Here is a 27730-nt window from a genome sequence, read left to right on the forward strand (position 1 = left end):
GAGAAAGACGTCGGCCCTGTCCAATCAGTGGCTGCAGTCTTCCAACAGGCGGAACTTTGATGGAGGTGGGACTTCCTGTTTCAAATAAACACTTAAAGAGGTTTTTTTTTCCCCCCTCCGCCCATCGAAGTGTGTCCACCTTTGGAGGTCGGTTTCCGTTTTTCCGTGAGGGGGTTAAGGAAATCACGTATACCAGAGGGCACGATTAAGATCCTGGCCAACTGCAAAGGTCTGGCTGGAGGCTCAAGGCCGCAGGACCAGGCTTTGGCTGTTTTCTCGACTTTAGGGCCCCCAGCCGGTGCTCTGGCCGTCAGAGCCAAGTTGGAAGGAGAATCTGAGGAGGCTTCGCCTTGGGCCTGGAAGAAGTTGACCCTTCTCGCCGTGGCCGGGCTGCAAGATCTACGGGTGGCCTTGGGCTCGAAAGTCTGTCAAATACGGGAAAGGGCCTGAGGATTTACTAGTTGAGGGGAAAGTTTTGGGAAAAGAGGCTGTCTGGAGAATGACATTCTCCTCTCCACAGCAGTCCGAGGTTATGCGACTCGATGATCCCGCGGAAACGCTACGGATCTAAGAACACAGATCAGGGTGTCTACCTGGGTCTCTCAAAGACACAGGTCTTGTCCCCTGCAACTGCTGTCAGTAGCAGCAGCGACATCACTCCTTTACCCACCCCGGTGGCCCTGGTCCCTTCCCCTCCCGACACCATGTCCTGCCGGGATCGGACCCAGGAGTTCCTGTCTGCCTGTAAGTCGCTGCAGAGCCGTCAGGTAAGGATCTGGAGTGGAAAGGCAGGTGTGAGCCTAATTAATGCTTACGTTTTGTCTGCTATTTGTTTAAATTTACTTTACAACTCTAAGATTAACGAATCTTACCAATAGGAGTGGAGGAATTGTCTTCAGTAGAGATTAAGAATGGTTTAAGTGACTTGTTCTAAATACCACAAATGCTGAGTCAAGATTTAAACATACATCTAATTTTTTTCTTAGCTATAAACCACTGATAAATTTAAATTGTATGATGCCCACAGCACTGGAGTGTTTAGTGGATATGTGTGGGAGCAGTACAAACCCTGAGGGTGAATACTGACGAGAACTAAAGTAGACACTTTTTGACATTACCTTTCAGAATGGAATCCAAACAAATAAACCAGCTCTACGTGCTGCCAGACAACGCAGTGAATTTACCCTTATGGCCAAGTGAGTTAAGAGAGGCTTTGTGGTAGGGGTGATATAATGTCTAGAAAGTTAATTTGCCTATGTTGCTTAGGCTGAGTGGGATTGATTGTGTTGGAGCTTATGGGAATAGCCTCTTTCCTGCCCTTTACCACAGCCTTCTCACTGATGGTCATTTGCAGGCGCATTGGGAAAGATCTCAGCAATACATTTGCCAAGTTGGAGAAGCTAACAATCTGTGAGTGTTTGGTAGATCTTTCCTAGATGGGACAATGAAACATAGTACTAGGAAGTGAGGCTCGTGGAGTTTTTATTTTTTTTCCTTTGGTGTTGGGGATTTTAAACTAGGGCTTTGTGCATTAAAGCGAGTGCCTCTACCACTGAAGTGTAGTCTTAGCCTTGTGTATTCTTACCCTCACCTGTTGTAATACCTCATCTGTCTCTGCAGTGGCAAAGCGCAAGTCCCTCTTTGATGATAAAGCAGTAGAAATTGAGGAGCTAACATACATCATCAAACAGGTGAGCTGCTAGCCATCAGGAGAGCCCAGCATTCTAATTAGATTCCTTCCATCATTTTCCATCGCCATGAATCCCCAGGGTAAGTATCTAGACCCATGTCCAAACACCCTGCTTCTCTATTGCGTCCATAGACACTTAGGGTCATCTAGCATTTGTAAAGCACTGTTCTAGATGCTGATGGAACATATGTGAATCAAGGTTATTATATTTAAGGGTTCATGTCTTTAAGAGTTACCCAGCATCAAGAGCCTAGGCTTGAAATGAATAGGTGACACTATAGAAAAGATTTTACGAAAAGATGAATGAAATAGGATGCTGGGAAAGATTGACAGAGGGTATGAAATCTGAACTGGATTCAGAGTTTGTGTAGAGGGAATGGGAGGACTTACCAGTCTGAGTTTATATACAGATTAAAAAAGGGAAAGGTCAGCTGAGGATGATGGCGCACACTAATCCCAGCACTCTGGAGGCAGAGGCAGGCAGATCTCTTAGTTCTAGGCCAGCCTGGTCTACAGAGTGAACTCCAGGACAGCCAGAGTTATAAATTCATTCTCTGTAATTACATTTTTTTTTTTTTTTTTTTTTAACCTCATTCCCGGTGTCCTTTCTACTTTTCTAAAAGATAAGGAAAAACAAAGGGAGGGGGACAAAAGATTTGCAGTACCTGAGGAGCAGGTTCTTTGGTTTGGTTTCAAGACTGTCTAGATATATCGCCCAGTATCATATTTTTGTTAGTTTTAAGTCGGGGTTTAAGCCAGGAGACAGCCCTGGCTGTCCTGGAACTTGCTCTGTAGATTAGGTTAGCCTCGAAATTAGAGATCCACCTGTCTGTCTCCTGAGTGCTGCAATTAAAGGCACATGCACTATTCCTGGCTATATGCTAATATTTAATTTGTGATTCTTCTGCCTCAACCTTCCAAGCACAGGGATTATATCATAATATCACTGTGACTGCCCAGGACTTTTCTTTCCTCTTGTTCACAAGATTATTGCAAGTGTTTATATAGTGACTGCCCTGGTTGTTGGTTGGCTAAATGAATAACTGGCAAGGAGTTAGTTGTTTGACTGAGTGGCTAATTGTAAAGAGCATTGTGGACCTTGATAACAAGTGTAGAATTTCATGTCTGGGCAACATGTAGAGTGTGATCTGGAACATGGATTGGGGTGGGGTAGAAGTTAAGGTGGTTACTGGTATGGCTGTATAGTACAAATATGGTGGCAGAGGTCAAAGAACAGATCCATTTAAGAGGTACTGTGCTGGTGGGAGAGAGTGTTGGATTGCTATTGGAGTTATTAGCCACTTAAGAACTCTCCCACTGAATTCTGAAAATCTTGAAGTTGCTTTGTCACTCACTTAGGTTGTGACCTTGTGTGAGCTCCTAATTTCTGAGTTGCCATTGTCTTAACACTAAGGCAGAGATAGTAGAAGTACGTGCCCCACAGATCTTGTGAGATCATGTTATGTTTTGTTTTGTTTTTTTTTTTGGGGGGGGCGGTTTCAAAACAGGGTTTCTCTGTGTAGCTCTGGCTGTTCTGGAACTCACTCTGTAGACCAGGTTGGCCTTGAACTCACAGAGATCTGCCTGCCTCTGCCTCCTGTTTTTTGGGGATTAAAGGTATGGATTCCACCAGTTGGCCATTTGTTTCCTTTTGTTAGTCATATACACTGTGTTTTCAAGACTGAGATTACATTGGGTGGGTTGATACAAGCTAGTTTGGCTGAAGAAGTGATATTTGAGCAATGTGTGAATAGAGAGGAAAAGCAGTTCACTTGATGATCTGATGGGTGTGCATTCCAGAGAGTGGGAATGTAATGTAGAAAATGGGCATAGCTAAAGGAAAGGTCTCAACTGTGGATATCATACAACAGGTATGCACAGGGCCTGTGAGAATTAGGCAGTAGCCAGCCTGTGTAAAGCAGCTTAGGCATTTAGGTTGTATTCTAAATTGAGTGATAAGCTCTTGGGAGGTTGTCAAGCAGAGGGATGACAATACCCTGAATTTGGTTTTGAAGATCACACTATTTAGGTAGTAGATAAGAAGAGAGACCAGAAAGAAGGCACATTTAAGAGGCTCTTAGAGGTGTTTTGAGTTTGGGTACATGAGGTAGAAAAAGAGATAATGTGGATATATTTAGAATATATACTGGGAAAAAATAGTTTATATTGGAATCAGTTGGGTTCTTTGTGGGCTATCAATGGTTCCATGTGGCTTTGAGGAAAGGGGGAATAGAAGTATTTTTTGACTTTTAATTTTCTCCTCTTTTTTTTTTTTTTTTGGAGATAGTGTCTCACTATGTAGATCAGGCTGACCTTGAAGTCAGAGAACTGCCTGCTTCTGTCTCCCAAGTGTTGAGATTAAATTGATGTACCGTTGGTATTCAGGCATGCACTGGCCTGCCTGTGGTGTCCTGACAGGGTACACCCTCAGCTGCTGCCACTAAGAGCACCACCTGTGCCTGTTCGCTATGCTCCCTTTTAAAAGGGCCCTGCCCACCTCCCACCCTCCCTCTCCCCTCTTCCTGCTCCTTTTTCCTCTCCTGCTGTTCCTGTCCCTGGAGGCTGGTCTCTCCCCCTTCTTCCTCCCCTTTTCCCTTTTTATGATCCCTTTTCATAATAAAAATCCCCTCTGCTTGAAAGCTGTTTCGTGACATCATTCTCTCCCGTGCTGCTTTTCTTAAATTACAACATGTATTAACAACCTGCTTAAAAACATTTTTAAAATGTATATGAGTGTTTTGTGTACATGTATCTGTTTGTACTACATGTGTACTTGATGCCTGTGGAGGCCAAAAGAGGGCATTGGATACCTTAGAACTGCAGTTACAGATGGTTTTGAGCTACCATATGGGCGTTGGAAATTGAATCTGTGTCCTCTTTTAAGAATAGCAAGTATGCTTAGCCACTGAACCAACTCTAGAGCCCATTTGTATTTTAAGATAGAGTCTCATTCTGTAACTTAGGCTGACCTTAAATTCATTGCAGTCTGCCTACCTAGGTGGGGTTACCAGTATAGGAGACCATGATCGGCTGGGCATCTGGTGAATGGTGATACTATTTACTAAAATGGAAAAAAAGCTGGAGGGGATGTGGTTTTGAGAGGATAGATTAGGAGTTGCTAGGTAGAAGAGTTTTCTCTGTTAAGTTTAGGGAAAGGAGAGAATATTTTAAGATGCATAAGCAGTAAATAAAAGCAGCTAATGGGCTTTTTTTTGTTGTTGTTGCTGTTTAATTTTTTTGGTTGGGTGCAGGGAAGAAACCCAGGGCCTGTGTTTGCTGCCCCACACCCCCAGGCCTCTTGTTATATTCAACACAGTACTTAGTACACAGTAAGTACTTAGTTGATTATAGTTCTGGTCAGGAGATCTCACCTCTCTAGCCAGTATCATAGATTATAGTTGTATGATAGCGTGTAGGTAGGCTAAGGAAATCTGGGTGATTAGAAGCTTTTACTTTCAGTTTTTGCATGGGAAATAGTACTTTCTAAGCTAGAGCCCAAAGGAAGGAGCTATTATGGCAAACAAACTCTGAAGTGTATTTGTATTTGGGTCATCAGTGAATATGAGGCCAGAGTTCTTGAGAGGTGTGAAGTTGGGTCTATTTAGAAAGCTTTAAAAAATGCTTAAATTTTGTCTTTGTTATATTTTTCGTACTCACTATAAAATGTTTTAAATTGTATTTATTTGTGGTTTCGGGGAGTGGTGCCTGAGTACCATGGCATGCATGTGGAGTTGCTTATCTCCTTTTCTTTTATGGGCCCCTGGGTTTGAATTCAGGTTGCCAGGCATGACAACAAGCTCCTTTATCTACTGAGCCATCTTCCTGACTCCTATTTTTGATGCCTTCCATCTTCTCCTTTCTGATACCTCCCTGGGTCATAGTGTATTGGGACAGGTTTTTTCTGCCCTCACTGGGGAGAATGGGATGTGGGTGACACATTGGCTATGATATGACTTTGAACTCTTTTGCAGTATTACACATTCTGTGTAGAAATTTGCTTCTTGCCTTTTTTTTTTAAATAGTTTTTTCAAGACAGGGTTTCTCTGTGTAGCTTTGAAGCCTGTTGTGGTACTTGCTCTGTAGACCAAGCTGGGCCTCCCTAATGCTGGGATTAAAGGCATGTGCCACTACTGCCTGGCCAATGTGTAGCCAAGACTGACCTCAAACTTGTGATCCTCCTACCTCCGCCTCCTTCAGCAAATCCTACCAGGGTATGCCATCACAACTGGCCTTTCCCTGGGTTTTATTCAAATAATCTGTCAGCATGGTATAGGTTTGGCCTTTGTAAGGGTTCTGTAATCTCACAGGGTAAAATATAGCAGAAAGGAGGGGGGCAGAGAAATCATTCATTTAACTTCCTTTTTCTGCAAGGAATGAACAGAGTTTAGACAGTCCTAGTGCCACCTGATCTGATTAGACACTCACTTTACTAGTAGTAGGTTTTATCTTGTCCTCTCTGCCAGAGATCACACAAATAGAGTAAATGACTGAAGACTCCCTGCTTAATACTCTTCTTCTGGTCTTATACAGGACATCAATAGCCTCAACAAACAAATTGCTCAGCTTCAAGATTTTGTGAAGGCCAAGGGCAGCCAGAGTGGCCGGCATCTGCAGACACATTCCAACACCATTGTAGTTTCATTGCAGGTGGAACCCTGGGGATGGAGGGAGTGAGGAAAGGGATAACAGAAAGTATCTTCTTTGAATGACCAAATTCCAAATTGTCCTTGCTTTTTATAGTCAAAACTGGCTTCCATGTCCAATGACTTCAAATCAGTTTTAGAAGTGAGGACTGAGGTAAGTGGGATCTATAGTGGGTAGGAATCTGTGGTATAGACCAAGAGGAAAGGGGACGGGACAAGTTACCCAGAGTCATGGGGTCAACATACCACTTCCCAGAGACTCAGGATCTTTGCATTTCCCCCCAACATCAGAACCTGAAACAACAGAGGAACCGTCGGGAACAGTTCTCCCGGGCACCAGTGTCGGCCCTGCCACTTGCCCCCAACCACCTTGGTAAGTCAGAGGCAATATGGGAAGCCAAGCCTAGGAGCTAAGGTCTTCTGGCTGTGGTGGCATCCTCTAAACTTCATAAACTTCATAAACTAAAGGCAGGTGTGGAGTAGGAGAATGGAAGAGCCAGGATGGCGCTAGGCATTATCTCAGAGGACAAACCTGGTTTTGGAGTTTCATGATCCACACTCAATCCCTGTCTTCTCATGACGTTAGTGCAGACATATTCAGAAGAATGGCAGTGTCTGACTTTTTGTGTACTTAACATTTTCTTAATTTTCTCAACTGTCCTTTAGAAAGTAACTATTGTTAGCTACATTTTACAGATGAGGAAATTAAGATTGAGAGAGATTAGTCTGTCCAGAGCTAGATTTAAACCTAGTGACAGTGAGTTTTGAGTGTTGTTTTCTTTGTTTTTTAGAGCTAGGGTTTCCATGTAGCTTGGGCTAGCCTCTAGCTTGATATTAGCCGAGGACTGACTGACCTGACCCTCCTACCTCCACATTCCTATTGTTAATATAACAGGTACATGCCACTATACCCCGCTTGAATGACATTTTGTTATTGTGAGACAGGGTCTCAATATGTAGTCTTGGCTGTCCTGGAACTCACTATCTAGATCAGCCTCAAACTCAGAGATCCTTTTGCCTAAGCCTCAGGAGTGCAGAGATTAAAGTCATGTGTCACTATGCTAGGCCCTGAACCTGCTTTTAATCGTTAAAATGTGCCATGTCTTTTTTCTTCCCCAGGGGGTGGTCCCATAGTTTTGGGAGCAGAGTCCCGAGCCTCCAGGGATGTGGCCATCGACATGATGGATTCTAGAACAAGCCAGCAGCTTCAGCTCATTGATGAGCAGGTACCTGCGCTCTGAAATCAGGAGGATCAGCTCCTCTGTTGTCTTCTGTGTCCCCAACAGTGGAGTGTGTCATGGTGAAAGGGTGTTAAAAACCCGGGCCCTAGTTCATAACGCTTTCTTCTTAAGGATTCCTACATCCAGAGTCGGGCAGACACCATGCAGAACATCGAGTCTACAATCGTTGAGCTGGGCTCCATTTTTCAGCAATTGGCACACATGGTTAAAGAACAGGAGGAAACTATTCAGAGGTAAGACACTCTTACCCCGTATAGTGGAACTTTCTCTTCTCCATGGATTAGCATCTTGAAGTTTCCAGGGACAGCTTGGTGGTTTTTGAAGAGTGAGTGAATCCTTCCCAACCATGAGTCCTAATTCACCTGCTTCTACTCACTCAATAAGAGTTTATTGAGAGCCTGATACGGTGGTGCACACCTTTAGTCCAAGCACTCTGGAGACAGAAGCAGACAGATCTCTGTGAGTTTGAGACCAGCCTAGACTACATAGTAAGTTCCAAGACAGAGAAGGCTACATAGAAACACCCTTTTAAATGAATGAATGAATGAATGAATAAAAGAATAAAAGGTGGTGGTGGTGGTGCAAACCTTTAATCCCAGAGGCAGACAGATCTCTTGAGTTTGAGGCCAGCCTGGTCTACAGAGCTAGTTCCAGGACAACAAGAGTTGTTATACAGAGAAACCCTGCTTTGAAAACCCAATAAATAAACAAACAAATAAATAATAAATAGAAAAGAAAAAAATGACTGAAGGCCTTAAAATAGAGCCTGGTTGTAGAGTATTTGTCTATCATACACTTCATGTTTGTATGGCTTAGGATCTGTCTTCAGAATCATAGAAAACTATCTGTCTTCAACTCCATCAAACACCTCAGAAGAATAATATATAAACTCTAGAATTGACAGAGACATCTCACTGCCTGGACAGTCACCTAAAGTTCCTCTGTAATGTTGGAGCATCCATCTTCAGCCTATAAGTCATAGCATGTCTGGTGTCTGGCAGACTTTTCAGCAAAGCAGAAAATTTTAAACTGTCTGCTTGCATTGGCAGTTTGTCAGTCATTTTTCTCTGTGTCCTGCAGACTGTCTGGCAGACTCTTCCATGAAGCAGGAACCCTGCAGGACTGTCCCATTTTGTTTTTTTTAAGTTCAGTAGTCACTTTTCCTGTGGGTCCTGCATGTCCAGTTTATACAGCATTCAGTCAAACAGTCAAGAGCAGTATCTTGTCCAAATGGCTATTTCTGCCATGTTGAAGGCAAACTCCATAATGAGTTGTTTTTTGTTTTTTTTGTTTTTTTTTTTTTTTTTTTTAATGCCAATCTTCCTCTCTGAAGTTAATTGGTATTGCCAGGAACAGTTGTGCCTCACTGTCATGAAAAACCCTAATAAATCATTTTAAATGCCATATTCTGTAGGTCTTTGAAAGGTTTGAAGAATATATGCCTATTTAAAATACATCTCTATATATTTAACTATAAGTTTTGATTGTTATAGTAACTACAGTCTGTATTTAAATTATACATTACATTTTTTTCCCCAAAGATTTAATTATTATGTATACAGTGTTCTGTCTGCATGTATACCTGCAGACCAGAAGAGGGAACCAGATCTCATTACCAGAAGAGGGCACCAGATCTCATTACAGATGGTTGTGAGCCACCATGTGGTTGCTGTTGCTGGGAATTGAACTCTGGACCTCTGGAAGAGCAGTCAGTGCTCTTAACTGCTGAGCCATCTCTCCCAACACTTTTTAACACCTTTTTTGTTTACGTAAAAGATTTTAATTAATTAATTTATTGTGTATACAGTGTTGTGCCTACATGCATCCTACACAGCAGAAGAGGGATTCAAGGCATGAGCCGACACCACCTGGCCCTTTTAACACCTTTCTAACTAAAAATAAATAAATGTGTGGTGGGAATCCCAGCATTCTGTTTTTTTGTTGTTGTTGTTTTGGTTTGGTTTTTGTTTGTTTTGTTTTTCAAGACAGGGTATCTCAGTGTAGTTTTGGAGCCTGTCCTGGAACTAGCTCTTGTAGACCAGGCTGGTCTCAAACGCATAGAGATCTGCCTGCCTCTGACTCTCAAGTGCCGGTATTAAAGAACTGAGCCACTACTGCCTGGCTAATTCCAGCTTTGGAGACAGGAGATCTTTGTGTGTTCCAAGCCAGCCTGGTTTATATAGTGAGTTCCAGGTCAGCCAGGGCTACACAGTGAGACCTTGTCTCAAAATAAAGCAAAAAAACCCAGTAGAATTCTTTGTGTATGCAGGTGTGCTTAGGTACACAAGTAGCACAACAACTGTGGAGTCGCTTCTTTCCTACCTTGTGTATCCAAGCAATCAAAGTCAGGTCCTCAGACAGGCACTCTGCCTGCTGAGCCATCTTCCCAGCCCCTCTATAATCTTTCCTGTACCAGATTGCATTTATAAGGTTTATTCATTTTTGTTAAAGCCATTCATAGCTGCCATTATGAGCTTTATTCATTGTGAAATAACAAATGTAGTCACATTTTTAAAACGTAATTAGAGGTGGTGGCTCAAGCCTTTAGTTTCAGGACAGTCTCCAAAGCCACAGAGAAACCCTATCTGGAAAAAGGGAAAAAAAAAAAAAAAAAGTGTAATTAGAGGCTAGGCATGGTGACATATGCCTTTAATCCCCTTTAATCCCAAGCACAAAGAGGTGGATCTCCTTTGAGTTTGAGGTCAGACTGGTCTATGTAATAATTTACCCAGGGTTATACAGAACCTGTCTCAAAAAACAAAGTGAAGTAATTATAGCCAAAAGCTATGAACCTGATAGTCTTCATAAGAAAGAACCACAGTTGAGGCTTATGAATTTGAGATGAGCTTAATCCTTTTACTTGTTTTTCAGGACCTTAAGCTGCAGCCCCCTTTCCATTTCTAGCCAGATTGCTGGGACTCACCTGGGCCATACTCAGCTGCTAGAGGGCTCTAGGCCAAGGGTCCCTCTGTAAAATCTAGAGTGTTTTATCATATATTGCATACTGATGGGATTATGCTTTGAATAACTGTCATTAGGTGATTTTACACATCACAGAATGTAATTACACGAGCTAAAACAGCTTTTATGTCAGTAGGCAGTATAATCCTAGTGGGTTGCCATGCCTTATGGGTAGGCATGGTGTCTGAAACATCTTGACATAGGACAGTATTCAGGGTGTGTTTGTATGTTGTGTGATATAAGCCAGAGGAAGGCATCAGATGTCCTCTATTGTACTTTATTCTTTTGAGGTAGGGTCTCTCTCTTAGCTGAAACTTGGGATTTTTTTTCAGGCAGCAAGCAAAACTCAGCTTTTTCCCTATTTTCTCTACCTACCCACTGTGCTGTGGTTAGACCCAGGTAAGACCATGGCCAGTTTGTTATGTGGATACTGGGATCCAAATTCAGATCCTCTTGGTTGCCAAGCAGGCATTTTTCCTACTGAGCTATCTACACAGCCATATTTGGGTTTCAGGATTATACATATAGATTTCCTGGGAAAAGTTTTGTTTGCCTCAGTAAGTCTTCAGACTGTTCTTCTAATGCCCTTTGGATGTAAGGCTTGTATAATTCTTTGAGTTCCTGTCAAAGTTGTCCCATCTCCCAACCAGAATTTTCTTATTGTAGTGGACTGAACTTTACCCCCATTATAACAATTTTTTGATGGTAGTAATAGCATATTTAACCTCAGCATTTGGGACACAGAGGCGACCTGGTCTACAGGGTGAGTTCCAGGACAGCCAGGGCTACACAGAGAAATCCTGTCTCTAAAACCCCCAAAAACAACAAAAAAACTCCAAAACAGTTTAATAAATGTTCATTACATGAAAAACAAATCAGTAATGCTAATGATTAAAAATTAGAGCATGTTCAATGCTCATATGGATTGGGAGGGGTCTCATATTTAACTCACTGAAGCTTGAAACCTCATGAAAGGAGGTAGGGTTTATATTGATCTCACTTTTCAGACGTGGAAAACAGACTTTGGTTAAATAACTTAATCATAAGCTAATAACTGGCAGAAAGTTTTCATACTATAGCCAAACATGGTCTACTACCCAAAAAAAAAAAAAAAAAAAAAAACACATAAATTTGTATATGCTCACACGTGTATACAAAAGAGACCACATAATGTGAAACAATTTTTACTTCTGCACATTGTGATCACCTTTTCATATTCATAAATAAATGTCATCAGCGTTTTTTTTAATGCAATGTTCTGTTTTCTCTCCTGGCTGTTTCCAGGATCGATGAGAACGTGCTTGGAGCCCAGCTGGATGTTGAGGCCGCCCATTCAGAGATCCTCAAGTACTTCCAGTCAGTCACCTCCAATCGGTGGCTCATGGTCAAAATCTTCCTCATCCTCATTGTCTTCTTCATCATCTTTGTGGTCTTCCTTGCCTGAACCCTCCCTCATTCTGAGGCACTCCATGGAGGGCTTGGGACTCCTGGGAGGGCAAGTGGCCATGGCTGCCATTGAGCCTGTGTAAGGTGGTTGGGAGAAAGGCCATTTCCTTGGAACTGCTAAGAATGGCCAGTGTCCCCTTCCCACCCTTGTTTCTGGCCACTCTGTCCTACCCACAGGCCCTTGAAACATACTGGTTCTGGATTTGGACTCTGCTGTGAAGCAGCTGGGATCAGAAGCCATCGAGGGGCCAGTGGAGGAGGTCGTCTCCACCAGGAGACTTTTATAAAACCATACCAGCCTCCCCCAAAGGTTAACTGTGGCAGCAAGGGGAGATAATGCCCCTCTTTGCCTCCATGAGATTGAGGCAAGGAGACAAAACTATACCAGGGACCAACTTTACCATTGGGTTAGACTTGACTGCCTCCCTCTCTTCACCATGTGAGGCGAGGAGGCTCTGAGCCCTTCAGTTGCCTGCACAAACCTGACTTTGGCTACTGGTGACTCACTCTGCCAAATGTGCTGCAAGCCTGTTTCCTCCCAATTACAGCAAGACTGTCAGCCTCACTAGTGATGTTGTCATTTCTGGCTGGGATCATACTCAACACCAGAACCAAAAGGGTTGAGTTGGTGGCTCTGAAAGGCCTCACTGATAAGCAGGGTAGCTTTGGGGCCATGCACCCATAACTCCCTCCTAGAAAGGGAGCAAGTACAGCAGCACTTCATTAGCAGAATTTTCCTTTGAACTGGAGCCTAGTGGATTTATCATTGGGGGCAGCTTCTAGGACCATCTCAAGCAGTGTTGGGGCCTGTTTTCCATCTGAATTCACAAATCACTTGGCCTTGAACTGAGTGAAGCAAGACCTCTTATTGGGAGAAGAGAGTTTGGACCTAGGTTTTAGCACCTTCTAAGATCTTCAGCAAATCCAAACCTGCTACTGGAAAATGGAGACAACCCACCTAACACAGACCTTGAAGGAAGGTTAATGAGCTGTTTTGTCCTGACTAGTATTGAAGTCATTGTTCCATGCCTATGGGTGTCCTATCTGCTTACCCCCTCCTCCCAGTAGCTTGAGGAATCTCAGGCCATAATAGGGTCAGCCAAAGTCACACTGAAGGTCATCTCCCTATAAGAGCTCTTGGTACAAGCCTTTAATCCCTGCACTCTGGAGGCGGAGATAGATGGACCTCATGAGCTTCAAGCCAATTTGGTCTGCAGAGCAAGTTCCAGAACAGCTAGGGCTACCCAGAAACACTCTCAAAAATAAAATCCAATCACTGCTATTGACACCCTGCCCACCTAGCTGATAGGTCTACCTAATAGGGATGGTGTTTAGGATCTCGAGTGTAAAGAGCAATGCTCACTATGTCCCTGACAGGTGGAGTCTTTTTGTTTTGAGACAGTGTCTATGTAGCTTTGGCTGTCTGGGTATTTCCTATGTGGACAATGCTGGCTTTGAACTTCCAAGTACTGGGACTAAAGTCTTAAGCCACCATGCCCAGGTTGATTTTTTTGAAGCAAGATATCTCACTGTAGCCCTGGAATGTTCTATGTAGACCAGGCTGGTCTCAAACTCAGAGAAACACCTGCCTCTGCCACTCAAATGTTGGGATTAAGGGTATACGCCATCCTGCTGGATCTGATGCTGTTTGTTTTTGGTTGTTTTTTTTTTTTTTTTTTTTTTTTTTTTTTTTTTTTTTTGATCTGGCAATTTGTGGAGGTCCTAAAAGGGACAGGAGTTCGTTTAATTCACACAGGTTTCACACAGTACTGAACCAGGCGTGCTGGAGGAAGAAAAGCTGTGCATTTAATTAAGGTTCTTGCTCCTGTGGAGCTTACATTCCAATTTTCTGTTTCGTCATAATCCATCGTAGAGGCGAGGAAAGCTGGGAGGGAATAGACTGCGGCTGGCAAGGAGCTGAGCTGCGACTTATAAGCTGCCAGGGATCTCACTGACGGAGACTGAGCCGTTACTCTCACTCAGAGGCTAGGTCTTCATTTTGTGTGGCTCTGGTTCCCCCATTCTCAGAGTTCAGGGCTGCAGCCGCCAGCTCAACTCCAGCGCAAACCCCGACGCAACTGGGACAGTGGAGAAGCAGGAAGGCGGGGCTGGCCAGAAAGCCATTGCGCCCCGAGCTACAGCCGTGGGCGGGCCTCGGAGGGCCTGGCCCCGCCTCCTCGAGGCAGCCCTGCTTCTGCGCAGGCGCAGAGAGCGCGTTCTCGCCCCGCGGCACCGCCCACATCCTGGGGACGTCGGCGGCGCGCGACGTGCTTCGCCGGATAAATGCGGTGGCGCCGGTCGTAGGAGCGCTTCAGTCCTGAGCGTCAAGACGTCCGGGTGTTTAGTGGCGTCAGGTTCTGCGCCTGAGCCCTGTCCTGTACCTGCCTGTGCCATGGCGGACGAAGGGAAGTCATACAACGGTTAGTTCGGGGCCTCGGGTCGGGAGGCGGCGCGGTGGGCCGGAGTGGGCGGCCCCGGCCTAGGCCGCAAGCCCGGGGGCGGGAGGCCGCGAGGAGCTCTGCGTCCGTGGGCAGCGGTGGCCGCGCGGGCAGGGATGGGGCGCCGCGAACACAAGGGCTCCAGAGTCGCCCGGATTCTGGCGTTGGAGGACCTGTGGCTCAGGGGTGGGGTGACAAGATTCCTTTGAACTTTGAGGGTGGTTGATGCCTGTCAATTCGGTTTGGCGGCCCGACTCTTCATTTAAATGTGAGTCAGTAGTGCCTTATTCCTGGGCTGCTTTGGTGCCTTTTTTTTTTTTTTTTTTTTTTTTAACGCGATCAGTCGGTCTTTCAGCTTGCTCCTTAATGTTTACCAATTTCCTAGTCCTAACAGTTACTTTGACATGTTAATTCATCGTGGTGTTTAAAGACAGCATGACAGCTGACTGAATCTGGAGTTGGCTGTGCTAAACCCAACTGAGTTAAACTTTCAGGCCTTGTTTTCCGTCTCTTTCATGTGGGTATCTTGTCTTCCCAAGTTTGTGTGTGTGTGTGTGTCAATGAGATCATTTCTATCAAGTACCTGGAACACAGTGACTGGAAGTGGAAATTTTTCAGTGAACCTTAAGTGCATTGTTTCTTCACTAGGGTCACTTGGTGAGGGTCAGTTTACAGGACGCTAGATATTAGGTAGATTTCTTTGGAAGTTATGAACCTTTTTGTGTTCATGTGGTGCTGATTTATCCGGGGACTGAAAAATCTTCAGCCCAGTGAACCTTTATTTTAACTAAATTGTAATTACATGCTGGGTGGTGGTGAACACCTTCAATTCTAGCAATTGGGAGACAAAGGCAGGTGGATCTCTCTAAATTCGAGGCCAGCCTGGTCTACAAAGTGAGTTCCAGTACAACTACATAGAGAAACCCTGTCTCAAAAAACCTTATGTATGTACGTATGTGTATGTGTGTATGCACACACATACACGTTTTAACAATTACTGCCATGTGTCCCCCATCCTCTACCCCCCCAAATTCATACAACTTGCTGAGTTCATTTAGTGTAGCTTGCATATACTTTTTTTGAGGCTAACCATTTGGGATTGGATAACAATTTAGGGAGTTCATCCCTTTGGAAGACTAATTCTCCCTTATAGGACCAGCCTTAGTACCCCAGGCTGGCCTCATAAGATAGTCTTTTTGTGCCAGCTTCCTAAGTTTGGTATTGTAGCATGTACCACCATGCCTGCCTCACCGACTTATTTATTTTGTACTAGTAGTTGAACACAAGGCCTTGCATACACCAGGCAATCTCCCCACAGGGCTATATTCCCATCCTTTGTTGTTGTTGTTGTTTTGTTTTGGGGGGGGAGCTGGTCTCACTAAGTTGCCCAGACTGACTTGAAGTTTCAAAATCTGTCTCAGCCTCAGTCTGGTGACCTTTGTGTCTGTGAAGGATAGAGGTAAGCACTTTATCAACTGAAGTGTATCTTCAGCCCTCTTGTCCTCTTGTTTATGTGTCTACATGTATATATACATATCTACATACACAGTCTGGCCTTGCCTCTCTAATCCTCTTGCCTTAAAAATAGTATACAACTACACTTAGTATTTATTTATTTATTTGAGACAAGGTCTCAATGTATAGCTCACTGTGTAGACCAGGACCAGGCTGGCCTTGAAAACTCACAGAGATCTGCCTGCCTATGTCCAGTTTTTTCCTCCCCCCCCCTTTCTTTCTTTTTCTTTTTCTTTTCTTTTCTTTTCTTTTTTTTTTTTTTTTTTTTTTTTTTTTTTTAGAAAAGTTTCTCTGTGTAACAGCCCTGGCTCTTCTGGAACTCACTTTGTATACCAGGCCTTGAACTCAGATCTGCTTCAGACACAGTTTGTATTAGAAAACATTCCAGGACCTTGATGTGGAACTGCCACCAGACCCTGAATCTAGAAGTCCCTTGAGGTGCAGGTCATTTCTGCTCACAGAAACTAGCACTTCCCAAATTCAGAATGACAGTTTGAGAGCAAGGAGGTGGTGGTTGTTATTATGTGGTTTTTAACATAGGTCATATTTGTAAGAATTTTTTGTTGTTTGAGACAGGATCTTATGTAGTTCAGGATGGCTTTGAACCCTTGTGTAATTGAGGCCTCCACTACCCAATTCCTGGGATTACACAGTTGTTTCCCACATCTGGCTCTGTGGCCATCATTTGTAGGTACAGGCAAAAGATCAAAAATTTCAGTTGGTTTTCAGGGATGCCATGTTTTACCTTTTATGTAGGAACTAGTTTCTGGGTTCCTTTTTTTCTTCAGAAAATCTTTTTAAACATTTATTTATTTAGGCCCAGCAGTGGTAGTGCCCGCCTTTAATCCCAGCATTTTGGGAGGCAGGACAGGTGGATCTTTGTGAGTTAGAGACCAGCCTGGTCTACAGAGCAAGTTTTAGGACACAGGCTCCAAAGCTACAGAAAAACCCTATCTTTAAAAAAAAAAAAGGGGGGGGGATTTATTTGTTTATTATACAGTGTTGTGTCTGCATGTATGCCTGATTTCCAGAAGAGGGCACCAGATCCCTTTAGAGGGTGCTGGGAATTGAACTCAGTACCTCTGAAAGAACAGTCACTGCTCTTAACTTCTCTAGCTCTTCACTTTTTTTCTTTAACTTTAATGATTGTTGATAATTTTATACATATACTTTTTCTTTTCAAGATTTATTTTAGTTTTCTGTGTCTAGAAGAATGTATGGATCCCTTGGAAGTATAAAGGCTCCCTCCATACAGACACACTTGTGCCCTGGCCAGAGGAAAGAACTTTTTATAGGTCATCAGCATCAAGAACAAGTTATTAGAAAGCTGTAGGGATGTTGAAATATAAAAGGGTCAAGAATGTTCCTCAGGGGGCTGAAGAGATGACTTAAGAGCACTGGCTACTCTTCCAGTTTTGATTTCCCAGCATTCACGTTGCAGAGCACAGTTGGGAGCTGCCATGTAAGTGCTAGGAACCAATTCTGGTTCCTAAACATTGAGCCATCTCTCCAGCCTCTAACCCACAAATTTCTAAGCTTGTTCATATGAACTTGTGGAGAGACTCTCCCACCCCCACACCCTTTTTAAAGTAGTTCATTTTTATTTTATATGCATTGGCATTTTGCCTACATGTATGTCTGTGTGAGGGTGTTGGATCCCCTGGAAATGGAATTATAGACAGTTGTGAGCTCCCATGTGGGTACTAGGAATTAAACTCAGGTCCTCTGGAAGAACAACCTCTTAACATCTGAGCCATTCCTCCAGCTCCGCGCGCCCCCCCCCCCCCTTTAAACTTTATTTTGTTTTAAAACAGGATCTCATGTAGCCCAGGTTGGTCTTAAATTTACTACGTAGTGGCAAATGATCTTGAATTTCAGGTTCTCCTGCTTGTACCTCTCAGCTGTTGGTATAAAGCACGGGCTACTATACCCAAATGAAAAAATGCTCTTTTTGTTGTTGTTTGTCTGTTTTGAGGCTATTCTGGGGATCAAACCCAGGTCCTTGAGTGTGCTAGACATACACTCTACCACTAGACTACATTCTTTTTCCTTATTGACTTTTCTTTATATGTAAGTATTTTCCCTGCTTGCTTGTGCATTTGTGTAACACAGGAGTGCCTGGAGTACCCATGGCAATCTCTGAAATGAAGTTACAGACAGTTGTGGACTGCACTGTGTATGCTGGGAATCAAATCTGGTCCTCTATAAGAGTTGCCAGTACTTTTTAAGAATGAGGTGCTTAGCCTGGTAGTCATCAGAAACTACTCCCCCAGCAGCTGGTGGCAGCATGTGTAGAGACCCACACCCAAACATGAGGCAGAGCTCTGGAAACCACATGGAAAATAGGGAGGAAGGGCTGTAGGAACCAAAGGAGTTGACACCACCACAATATGGCCCACAGAATCAACTAAGCAGAGTTCGATCATAGAGGCTTACTGAGACTGGAGCAGCAATCATGAAGCCTGCATGGGTCTGTGCTGCTAGGTCCGCTATGTGTGTGTATGCTGTGGCTTTTGAGGTTTTTGTAGACTCCTAACAGTGGGAATTGGGGTATCTTTGACTTTCTTGCCTGTTCTTGGGACTGTTTTCCTCCTCCTGGGTTGCCTGGGTTTGTGTCTAGTCTTATTGCGTGTTGTTATGCTGTGTTTGGTTGACATCACTGGGAGACCTGCTCTTTTGTGATGGGGAATGGAGGAGCAGTGGATTGGGGGCCATGATCAGCGTAACAGGGTGGATATCTCAGTACAGGGGGCAGAGGGGGAAACTAAACTGGGAGGAGCAGAGAAAGTGGAGGCTATGTTTGGTATGTATTGTATGAGAGAAGAATTTTTTTAAAAAAGTTATCTTGTCATGTGGTGCTTGCCTTTAATCCCAGCACTCAGGAGGCAGAGGCAGAGACAGGTGGATCTCTAAATATCAAAAACAGAATGAATCATCATGACCCTTTTTTTGTTTTGTTTTGTTTTGGTTTGGTTTTTTTGTTTGTTTGTTTGTTTGTGTTTTTTGAGACAGGGTTACTCTGTGTAGTTCTGGCTATCCTAGAACTCACTCTGTAGACCAGGCAGGTTTTGAACTTCATCATTCCACCTGCCTCTACCTTCAGAGCACTGAGATTAAAGGAAGGCATGCACCATCACTGCCTGTCAACCCTTTTATTTTTCAATAGAACTACAGTTTTCCAATAATTTGTTCTTGATGTTGATGCCCTACAGAAAATTCTTTCCTCTGGCTAGGATGTAGGTGTCTATATGGAGGTAGTCTTTGTAGTTAGTGCCTGGCTTTCCAAGGAGTACAAAGTGGTCACACCAAGGTAACCAAGACCACTGTTGTGTTACTAATTTTTGTATCTTTTTACAATTCTAGAGCATGATGACCGTGTTAGTTTCCCTCAGAGAAGAAAGAAAGGCCGAGGGCCTTTCCGATGGAAGTGTGAAGGGAATCGTCGGTCTGGAAGAGGTGGTTCTGGTATACGGTCCTCCCGGTTTGAGGAAGATGATGGAGATGTGGCAATGAATGATCCCCAAGATGGCCCCCGAGTAAGATAGTAAGTCTGCTTTAAATAGTGGTTACTGTCTTTGTTGTTTTGTAAAGTGATACTTGACCAAACAATTTAGTAGCTGTAGTTTCACTAGCAAGATAGGTTCATCTTTCTTTGTGTTTATAGAAATTTAATTCTGCTTCCCAACAGCAACCCCTATCCCAACCGGCCTAATCGTCGGGGGGATACTTGGCATGATCGAGATCGAATTCATATTACCGTAAGGAGAGACAGAGCTCCTCCAGAGAGAGGAGGAGCTGGTACCAGCCAAGATGGGACCACCAAGAACTGGTTCAAGATTACAGTGAGTACTTTGGGAAAACAGATGAATCGAGTCAGTGAAGGTGTTTGTGACACCCATCCTCAGCCCCTCAAATCTGTTTTCTCCAGTGTTTACTCTACAACCAAGTATCACATTTATCTACCTTTTCCTCTTAGAATGAATATCTAAAACATCTAAGAACAGGATTAAGAAAGGGAGTTGAGGACAGGCATAGTGACAGGTGGAAGGGAAATCTGATGAGTGTGGTCAGGAGGTAGAGTAACACTTAAGCTAAGAGGCAGCTGTGGAGTTTCTGTGGGGCAGGTAAGGTACACATAATATCTTAGGATTTAGAATTAATACATTTGATGTGTGGTCATGTTGTCTGAGCCATCTTGCCATGAATAATAAATATATGGAAAGAATTTTAAGGAAGTCCTTTTATCTCACGTGGAAACCATACATCTGGTCCTTTCTTTTTCTTCTTCTTTTTTTTTTTTTTTTTTTTTTTAAATTTCAGGACAGTTTCTCTGTGTAACAGTCCTGGCTGTCCTGAAACTCACTTTGTAGACAAGGTTGGCCTTGAACTCACAGAGATCCACCTGCCTCTGCCTCCTGTGTGCTGGGATTAAAGGCGTGCGCCAATATGCTCAGCACATCTGGTCCTTTCTTTAGGAGAAAAAAACAGTTATATTGTGGTAGAAGGGCTCTACCAGCCTCATGCATGTAAGCATGCCTTGTGCCTTGTCATTGAGCCTCATGCATGAATGTTAAGCATGTCTTCTGTCTCTGAGCCCCACCCCAAAGCTTTAGAAACCCTTTCAATCTTGACAGAAGATACAAAAGGAGACCTGAAATGTGCTGTTCTTCTCTCTCCAGATTCCTTATGGCAAAAAGTATGACAAAGCGTGGCTCCTGAGCATGATTCAGAGCAAGTGCAGTGTCCCCTTCAACCCCGTTGAGGTAAGGCGAGGACAGGCTTGGGAGGCTGACCAAAGGCCTGTGCACTCCAGTCTCATGTTCTTGTTCTTCCTGCTTCCAGTTTCACTATGAAAACACACGAGCCCAGTTTTTTGTGGAAGATGCCACTACTGCTTCTGCATTAAAGGCTGTGAACCATAAGATTCATGATCGAGAAAACAGAAGGGTATGTTAAACAAAGGGCCTGGTGTGGCATAGGTTGATGCTGGTGCACTGTGTAAAAAGGACTGAGTATTAGTTCTGGTAATTATGCTTACCTCAAGTATACTCTTGCCTTTCTGTCTTCTCTTCAGATATCTATCATTATCAACTCCTCTGCTCCACCCCGCACTGTACAGAATGAATTGAAGCCTGAACAAGTAGAGCAGCTCAAGGTGAGGCTGGCTTAAGTGGTCCAGCAGTCTTTAAATCTCCTTCAGTGATCACTAAACCCTTTCTTGTCTGTCTTTTTTCATCTAGCTGATCATGAGCAAACGGTATGATGGCTCCCAACAAGCACTTGACCTCAAGGGCCTCCGCTCAGACCCAGGTATGACAGTAGTGGTCCTGGCTAGAGGGAGAGGGGAGCAGTCAGTTCGTATAACACTGGTGTGGACAAGCCCTCTCAGACTTCTTTTTCTTTCTGCTTACTGAAGATTTGGTGGCCCAGAACATCGATGTTGTTTTAAACCGGACAAGCTGTATGGCAGCCACCCTGCAGATCATTGAAGAGAATATTCCTGAGGTGCAGCTTCTTTTTTTGCATGAGAAAGCAGAGTAGGATAAATAGGGTAGGGGCCTGATGAGGGATGAGGGACCAGACTTGCCTCTGGTCTATATGTGGTAACAGTGCTAAATTTTGTTCTGTTCACAGCTATTGTCTTTGAACTTGAGCAACAACAGACTATACAAGCTAGATGATATGTCCAGCATTGTACAGAAAGCACCAAACCTAAAGACCCTAAATCTTTCTGGAAATGAAGTAAGGACCAATAACCTAGTGATTCTTTTATTTTTAATAGTTACTGATTATGAGTAGGTGGGAGTCAGAACAGCTTTTGGAAGTTGCTTCTCTCTTTCCACTGTGGGTTCTTGGCCTGGAACAAGGGTTGTGAGGCTTGTGTAGCAAGAGCTTCTGCCCACTGACCCATCACACTGACCCTGGCTTTATTGTTACGTTGTGGGAAGTGAGAAGAGTTTGGTTGGCCATGGTGGGAGGCAAAAAGGCAACTGAGGTAACATTTGGGAGTGTGGAGCTCCAGCTGCTATTCTTTTTTCCCTTTTGCCTTCCCCTTATATTTCACAGTTGAAGTCTGAGTGGGAATTAGACAAGATAAAAGGGCTGAAGTTGGAAGAGCTGTGGCTTGACAGAAACCCCATGTGTGATAACTTCCAAGACCAGTCCACTTATATCAGGTCAGTTGTAGCCTCTGTCTCCCCTCCTGGGGACCTTCACCCCCTGGGAGGCTGAGCTAATGCACCCTGACCAGTGCCCGTCTACAGGAGAACGTGCAGCCCTGAGCTGGAGCCACCTGTCCTCTGGGAGGAGGACAACGTATTTCTTTCTGCCCCTCTGTGTCTCCTAGCTTTGTCTCAGATCTCTTTTCTTTGCTTCTCACCTGACTACTATTCTCTGGTTTTCTGACCTTTCTCCTCCTTGAACACAGCCTTTTCTAGAATCTCCCTACCTGTTGTTCTAGGAAGGGCACCTCCTGTTTTCTGTTCTGATATGGGGGTGTCTTATGTATGCCCCACCCATATGATTGTCTTCAGCCAAAAGCCTAGTGTACTCAGTGAGAAAGTCCTCTCTAATTGGGACTACCTACTGAGATGGGCCTCCTTTGTCATTTGATGGTCCCTCTTGCCATTGTGCCAAGAGGGACTCCTCTCATGATCCACTTACCCAAGGCTGTGGCCTGGTCTTTCCTGCCGAAGCTGAGGTTGATGCCTCTGGGAGGCTGGTACCATGCTATTGGTCTCTCTTGCCCAGTGCTGTGAGCTGGGCCCTTCCTGGAGAAGAAACCTGGGTTCCCTAACATGTGACCAAAGCCGGGGCCCCGCCAGCAGGCGAGGGGATCCCAAGGCAGGTTCTGGGCGTGGAGGCCACAGGGGCATCTGCTGCCAAGGAGACAAAGAATTGACCCTGTCAGGGGCATTGCCCCTCCCTCACTTGCACACCTCACATCACCCTGCTTGGCCCCGGAGGATGGCTGGTTAGCCAGAGACGGGTAAGATTCCTCAGGGAAGGAACAACCTAAGACAGGCACAGTCGCAGAGGGGCCATCAGGAGAGAACTTGGGGGCCAACTGAGGTGGGGCAGAGACCCTCACCCCCCCAACTCCGGCAAGGGCCTGAACCCTCATGTCTTCTGAGGGAGGTCTCCTGGCCCCATGGCTGCTTTACCTCCCACGCCTAGCTCAGATCGGGACCCAGGGAGCAGACAGAGACCTGGCCAACAGCGACTACAAACCACTGTAATAGGATTTATTCTCCATTTCTACCTTGGAACCACAGGAAAAGGGGCAGCTGAAGGAAAGGGCTATATCAGGAGGCCTTTCTTTCTCCCATTCCTTTCTAAGTGCCTTTGCCTTCAGTTCTGTCTCTGTTGCTTTGCTTCTTCTCCTTATTTCCCCATCTCTCCCTTTTCCCTCCCTGCATACCTTTCTCTTTTTCTCTTCTTTCCCTTGGTCTCTTCTTTTGCTTTCTTTCCTCTTGAGCCCTGTCTTGCTCATCTCCCTGCCCCAACATCCTGTGCCATACTTGTGGTGTGTTCTGGTCTTGGCCAAGGCCAGACCTGGCAGAACTGGTGGATACCTGTTGAGGCAGCGGAGCCCCTGGGCTCTCACCCCATTCCCTCCTCCCGGGGCTGCACAGGTGAGTAGGTGGAAGGTAAGGGGGGCAAGGTGGGGAAGGCCGCCCTAGGCTTAAAGCCTGGGCTGAGAGTGTTTCTTCTGTGGCACTTGGGATCAGGCAAGAGACAGCTAGCCTTCAAGGCAGTCCAGAAGGGGTGCTCTTGGTGAGGAGGGGAATGGGGGTTCTTGTCCCCAAGTACAGGCTGGGAAGGAGTGGGTGATGAGCAGGATGGGATGGGCTGTTCCTCGGGTTTTTGGTGTATTTGCTCCTAGAGCAGCCCAGGAGGCATGATGGCTCTGAAGCGTCACTTACTTCTGTCCCGTTCTTGACAGCGCCGTTCGAGAACGATTTCCCAAGTTATTACGCCTGGTAAGTTTAGCACTTTATTCTCTTCTAACAAGCACAGCCAAGGCCTTGTCTCTTATTTGTGACCACCGTGTGGGTGCAAAGATCCCTTTGAGAACCTGGCAGCAGTGGTAGCTGTCACCCTAGAAAAGCTCACATGAGATTCCGGCACACACTCTATACCTTTTTATGATTGACTTCTGGCCCTTTCCTCTTAGCTTTTCTGTGTGCTCACAGATCAAGTCATTCAGTTTCACATGTTACGTTCACTTTTTTCCACAGGATGGCCATGAGTTACCCCCTCCAATTACCTTTGATGTTGAAGCCCCCACAATGCTACCACCCTGCAAGGTCAGAACTGGGGATTGAACTAGAAACTTTTGAGTGGGAAACATACGGTCCTGTGATCCTAATTTCTTTCTTTCTTTCTTTCTTTCTTTTTTTTTCTGTGATCCTAATTTCTTGTTTGACTTCAGGGAAGCTATTTTGGAACCGAGAACCTAAAGAGTTTGGTCCTGCACTTCTTGCAACAGTGAGTATCCCATGAACCCCTGGGGCTGGGGATAGTGACTGGCCTGTGCATAGCTTGCTATTGTGTCCCTTTGCTTTCAGACACAGAACTCAGACTCTTCATTTCACTTTCCTTACAGGTACTATGCAATTTATGACTCAGGAGATCGCCAGGGTCTCCTGGATGCCTACCATGATGGCGCCTGTTGCTCACTAAGCATTCCTTCCATCCCCCAAAACTCTGCCCGGTGAGTGTCACATGTCAGAACCTACCCATAACCACAGGGTTCATTGGGATATAGGTCACAGTTCTGATCACCACCATCTTCCCCTCCTATTTTCCAGAAGCTTAGGTGAATACTTCAAAGGCAGCAGAAACGTGAAGAAGCTTAAAGATCCCAGTAAGTATGTCAGTCAAAATGGGAACAGTCATTAGAGCTAGCCAAGTGCAGGTGTGTCCTAACCTTGGTTTCTCTTCCTTGTGCTTGCAGCCCTGCGGTTCCGGCTATTAAAGCATACACGGCTCAACGTTGTTGCCTTCCTCAATGAGTTACCCAAAACTCAACATGACATCAATTCCTTTGTAGTAGATATAAGTGCTCAAACAGTAAGCACATATTCTGGCAAAAGCCCAGAACTGGGATGGGTGATGGGTTCTGCACTCACTGGGTGAGGGAGGCTCAGGCTCTGGTTGTGAAACCTTCATTGCTTGATGTGTTTTCTCTTTTAGAGCACATTGCTGTGTTTTTCTGTCAATGGAGTCTTCAAGGAAGGTAATAATCTTATGTTCTCCTGAATCTTTGTCTGTATCCTTACTTTCCCAACTATCTTCTCACTCATCCCTTTTCTTCTCTGACCTTCCTATTTTATCCAGACAATCTTAACTCCTACCTGTCTTAGATGCAGTGTGACAGAAACTTGGGGACCAGAACAGTGTAGATGAGTCAGACAGGTCTCCGTTTCCAGCCCTGTGTTTATTCTGTGGGTTTGGGAAAGTTACTGGACCTCACATTCTTTTTTTTCTGTTTTATAGATGAGGCTCGTAATACTCTTGCACAGTGGTGCTTTAGGAACTGAAATGACTTCAGATATTTTGCCAAGCCACAGGCTAAGCTCTTTCTGAGTTGCTTCACTTACTTCCTATTACCATCCTTCCTGTTAACTATCCTCCCTGATCTGTCCCTTTATTCTGCTTCTGTTCCCCTGTGTCCAAATAACCATCCTTACCTGATGAAGTTAGGATTCTTTGTATCAAGTATTGTGATCTGAGAACCTTTTTAAAGATTAAGCCTGAGTGACTCTAAGGAGCCATTGCTGCTGTCTCATTACAGTGGATGGGAAATCTCGAGATTCTTTACATGCGTTCACGAGAACTTTCATTGCTGTTCCTGCCAGCAATTCAGGGTAAGTGCTCAACTTGTCAGGATGGGTATCAGTCTCAGTCTTAGACCAGGAGTGTGATAATTGGAAAGAATTCTTTCTCAGGGAGTTACCAGAATTATAAAAAAAGCAATAAGTTGTTCATGAAGCTTGAGAATAACTATCAGTAGATTGGGGACTGAATATATAATAATTCTAGTGTGTTTGAGAAATAATCCTCCTAAACACCGAGTCTGTAGTCAAGAATAATGATAAAAGGTAACATGGGGTGGGCATGTGGTTATTAACCAGATCTGAGAACAGAGACAGTATAGAGGGTGAGGTTATTTGTCCATTTATTTAAGGTGTTCTTTCTCCCCAAGGCTATGTATTGTAAATGATGAATTATTTGTACGGAATGCCAGCCCTGACGAAATCCAAAGAGCCTTTGCCATGCCTGCACCCACACCTTCCTCCAGCCCAGTACCCACGCTCTCCCCAGAACAACAGGAAATGTTGCAAGCATTCTCTACCCAGTCTGGCATGAACCTCGAGTGGTCTCAGAAGTGAGTCTTGAGCATGGATAGGGCCAAGAGGAAACAGATGGTCTGACAGTGAATTATAGTACTTTAAAAAAAAAAAAAAGATTCCTACTAAGACTTCTGCACAAATGAAGAATGAATTGTTGCCCTCCTACCTACCTATTGCTTCCTTCTCCCCCCAGCAGAATTAAACCTAGACTTTATATATGCAAGGCAAAAAGTACCACTGAACTAATTTCCCTGGCCCTCTTTTGTTATTGTTTTGAGACAGAGTCACACTGTGTACTTGCCTGTCCTTGAACTCTATATCTGCCTACCTCTTCCTCCACAGTGGTGTGATTTAAAGGAATCAGCCATTGCACCTGGCCACCCAGTCATCTTTTTACTTGTCATTTTGAGATATGGTCTCACTAAGTTACCAGCTCTTTACCAAGTCCTGGACTCCACTGAGTCCTCATCACTCAGGGGAGCTGGGACTGTTAGGTGCATACCTGATTCCAGAGTCCTTTTATATATCATTCTGCAGCATAGTTTTGCTTTGAGACAGGGTTTCACCGTGTACTTGGCTGCACCATCTTGCCCACCTGCAACTCAGTTTTTAAACCATGAAAATCCTTCCCTTCCAGCATAAAAGTACTTTGGTCATTTTTGTTGGAGATTTTGACACTTTAATGTTTCCTTTGTATAAGTGGTGCAACAATGTATATACTTTGGTGACTTCCTTCTTGGGTTGGATTCTGGAGTGGTGCTTTTTTTTTTTTTTTTAAGTGGTCAGAGTGGCTGCATTTTGGTTCATATGTGGCTTCCTATTTTCATCTCACTCCAGGTGCCTTCAAGACAACAACTGGGACTACACCAGATCTGCTCAAGCCTTCACTCATCTCAAGGTAGGTCATGGAAATTGTGTGGCTGTAAACAGGGAGCTCTGAGCTCTGGAAAGGGTCACATGAACTGGCAGGGCAGATGGGAAAGGAGTCCTTTGGCTCTCTTCACCTTTTCTCTTTCTGCAGGCCAAAGGAGAGATTCCAGAAGTAGCGTTTATGAAATGATCACAGGAAAGCCCTTGTAAATAGCCCGTGGATAATATTGTTTGGCTGTCATCTACCATCTCCTGTCAACCGGAGGCCAGCCTGTAACTGTGACTGAGGGAGGGGTGCCTCATCCTTCTCACCTACCTTCTGGAAGACTTACGGAAGACTTCTGGAAGATTGAGCCTCATGGTGCCAGGAAGCCAAAGCTTACTTTGTAGAGCTGACACTAAACTACCCGAAGGACTTAGGTGCTCTGTGTACTTAACCCCTGATTCCCTTTACTTTTTAAGATAAAGAGTGATATTGTAGTTTGTGTCCCTTTACTGGCTTGTTTCCCTCAATGCAGAAGGGGTGGGAGACTGCGTCATGACAGGAAGTCCCGCCCCGGAGGCGGAA

General features: G+C 44.5%; 2 protein-coding genes across 2 annotated transcripts; both read left to right on the plus strand.

Annotated features, from left to right (window-relative positions):
* Nucleotides 1-122: 122 nt before the first annotated feature.
* Stx5 (syntaxin 5) lies at nt 123-12546 on the plus strand. The gene is made up of 10 exons (XM_051193877.1): nt 123-767; nt 1126-1196; nt 1355-1410; nt 1621-1691; nt 6221-6337; nt 6431-6487; nt 6625-6706; nt 7453-7559; nt 7686-7807; nt 11820-12546. Exons 1-10 carry the CDS (start codon nt 543-545, stop codon nt 11977-11979), a joined length of 1068 nt encoding a protein of 355 aa, XP_051049834.1. The 5' UTR covers nt 123-542; the 3' UTR covers nt 11980-12546.
* A 1465-nt stretch (nt 12547-14011) lies between these two features.
* Nucleotides 14012-27642, plus strand: Nxf1 (nuclear RNA export factor 1). Its single transcript, XM_051193879.1, has 21 exons — nt 14012-14401; nt 19298-19478; nt 19623-19776; nt 20614-20697; nt 20777-20881; nt 21009-21089; nt 21175-21244; nt 21351-21439; nt 21569-21676; nt 22001-22110; nt 23880-23916; nt 24175-24243; nt 24369-24424; nt 24543-24650; nt 24748-24803; nt 24894-25009; nt 25133-25175; nt 25734-25806; nt 26145-26327; nt 27130-27190; nt 27314-27642. The coding sequence occupies exons 1-21, from the start codon at nt 14374-14376 to the stop codon at nt 27350-27352; spliced, it is 1851 nt and encodes a 616-aa protein (XP_051049836.1). The 5' UTR covers nt 14012-14373; the 3' UTR covers nt 27353-27642.
* Nucleotides 27643-27730: the final 88 nt, after the last annotated feature.

Source organism: Phodopus roborovskii, unplaced genomic scaffold, assembly GCF_943737965.1.
Source record: "Phodopus roborovskii unplaced genomic scaffold, PHOROB, whole genome shotgun sequence".
NCBI classification, from domain to species: domain Eukaryota; kingdom Metazoa; phylum Chordata; class Mammalia; order Rodentia; family Cricetidae; genus Phodopus; species Phodopus roborovskii.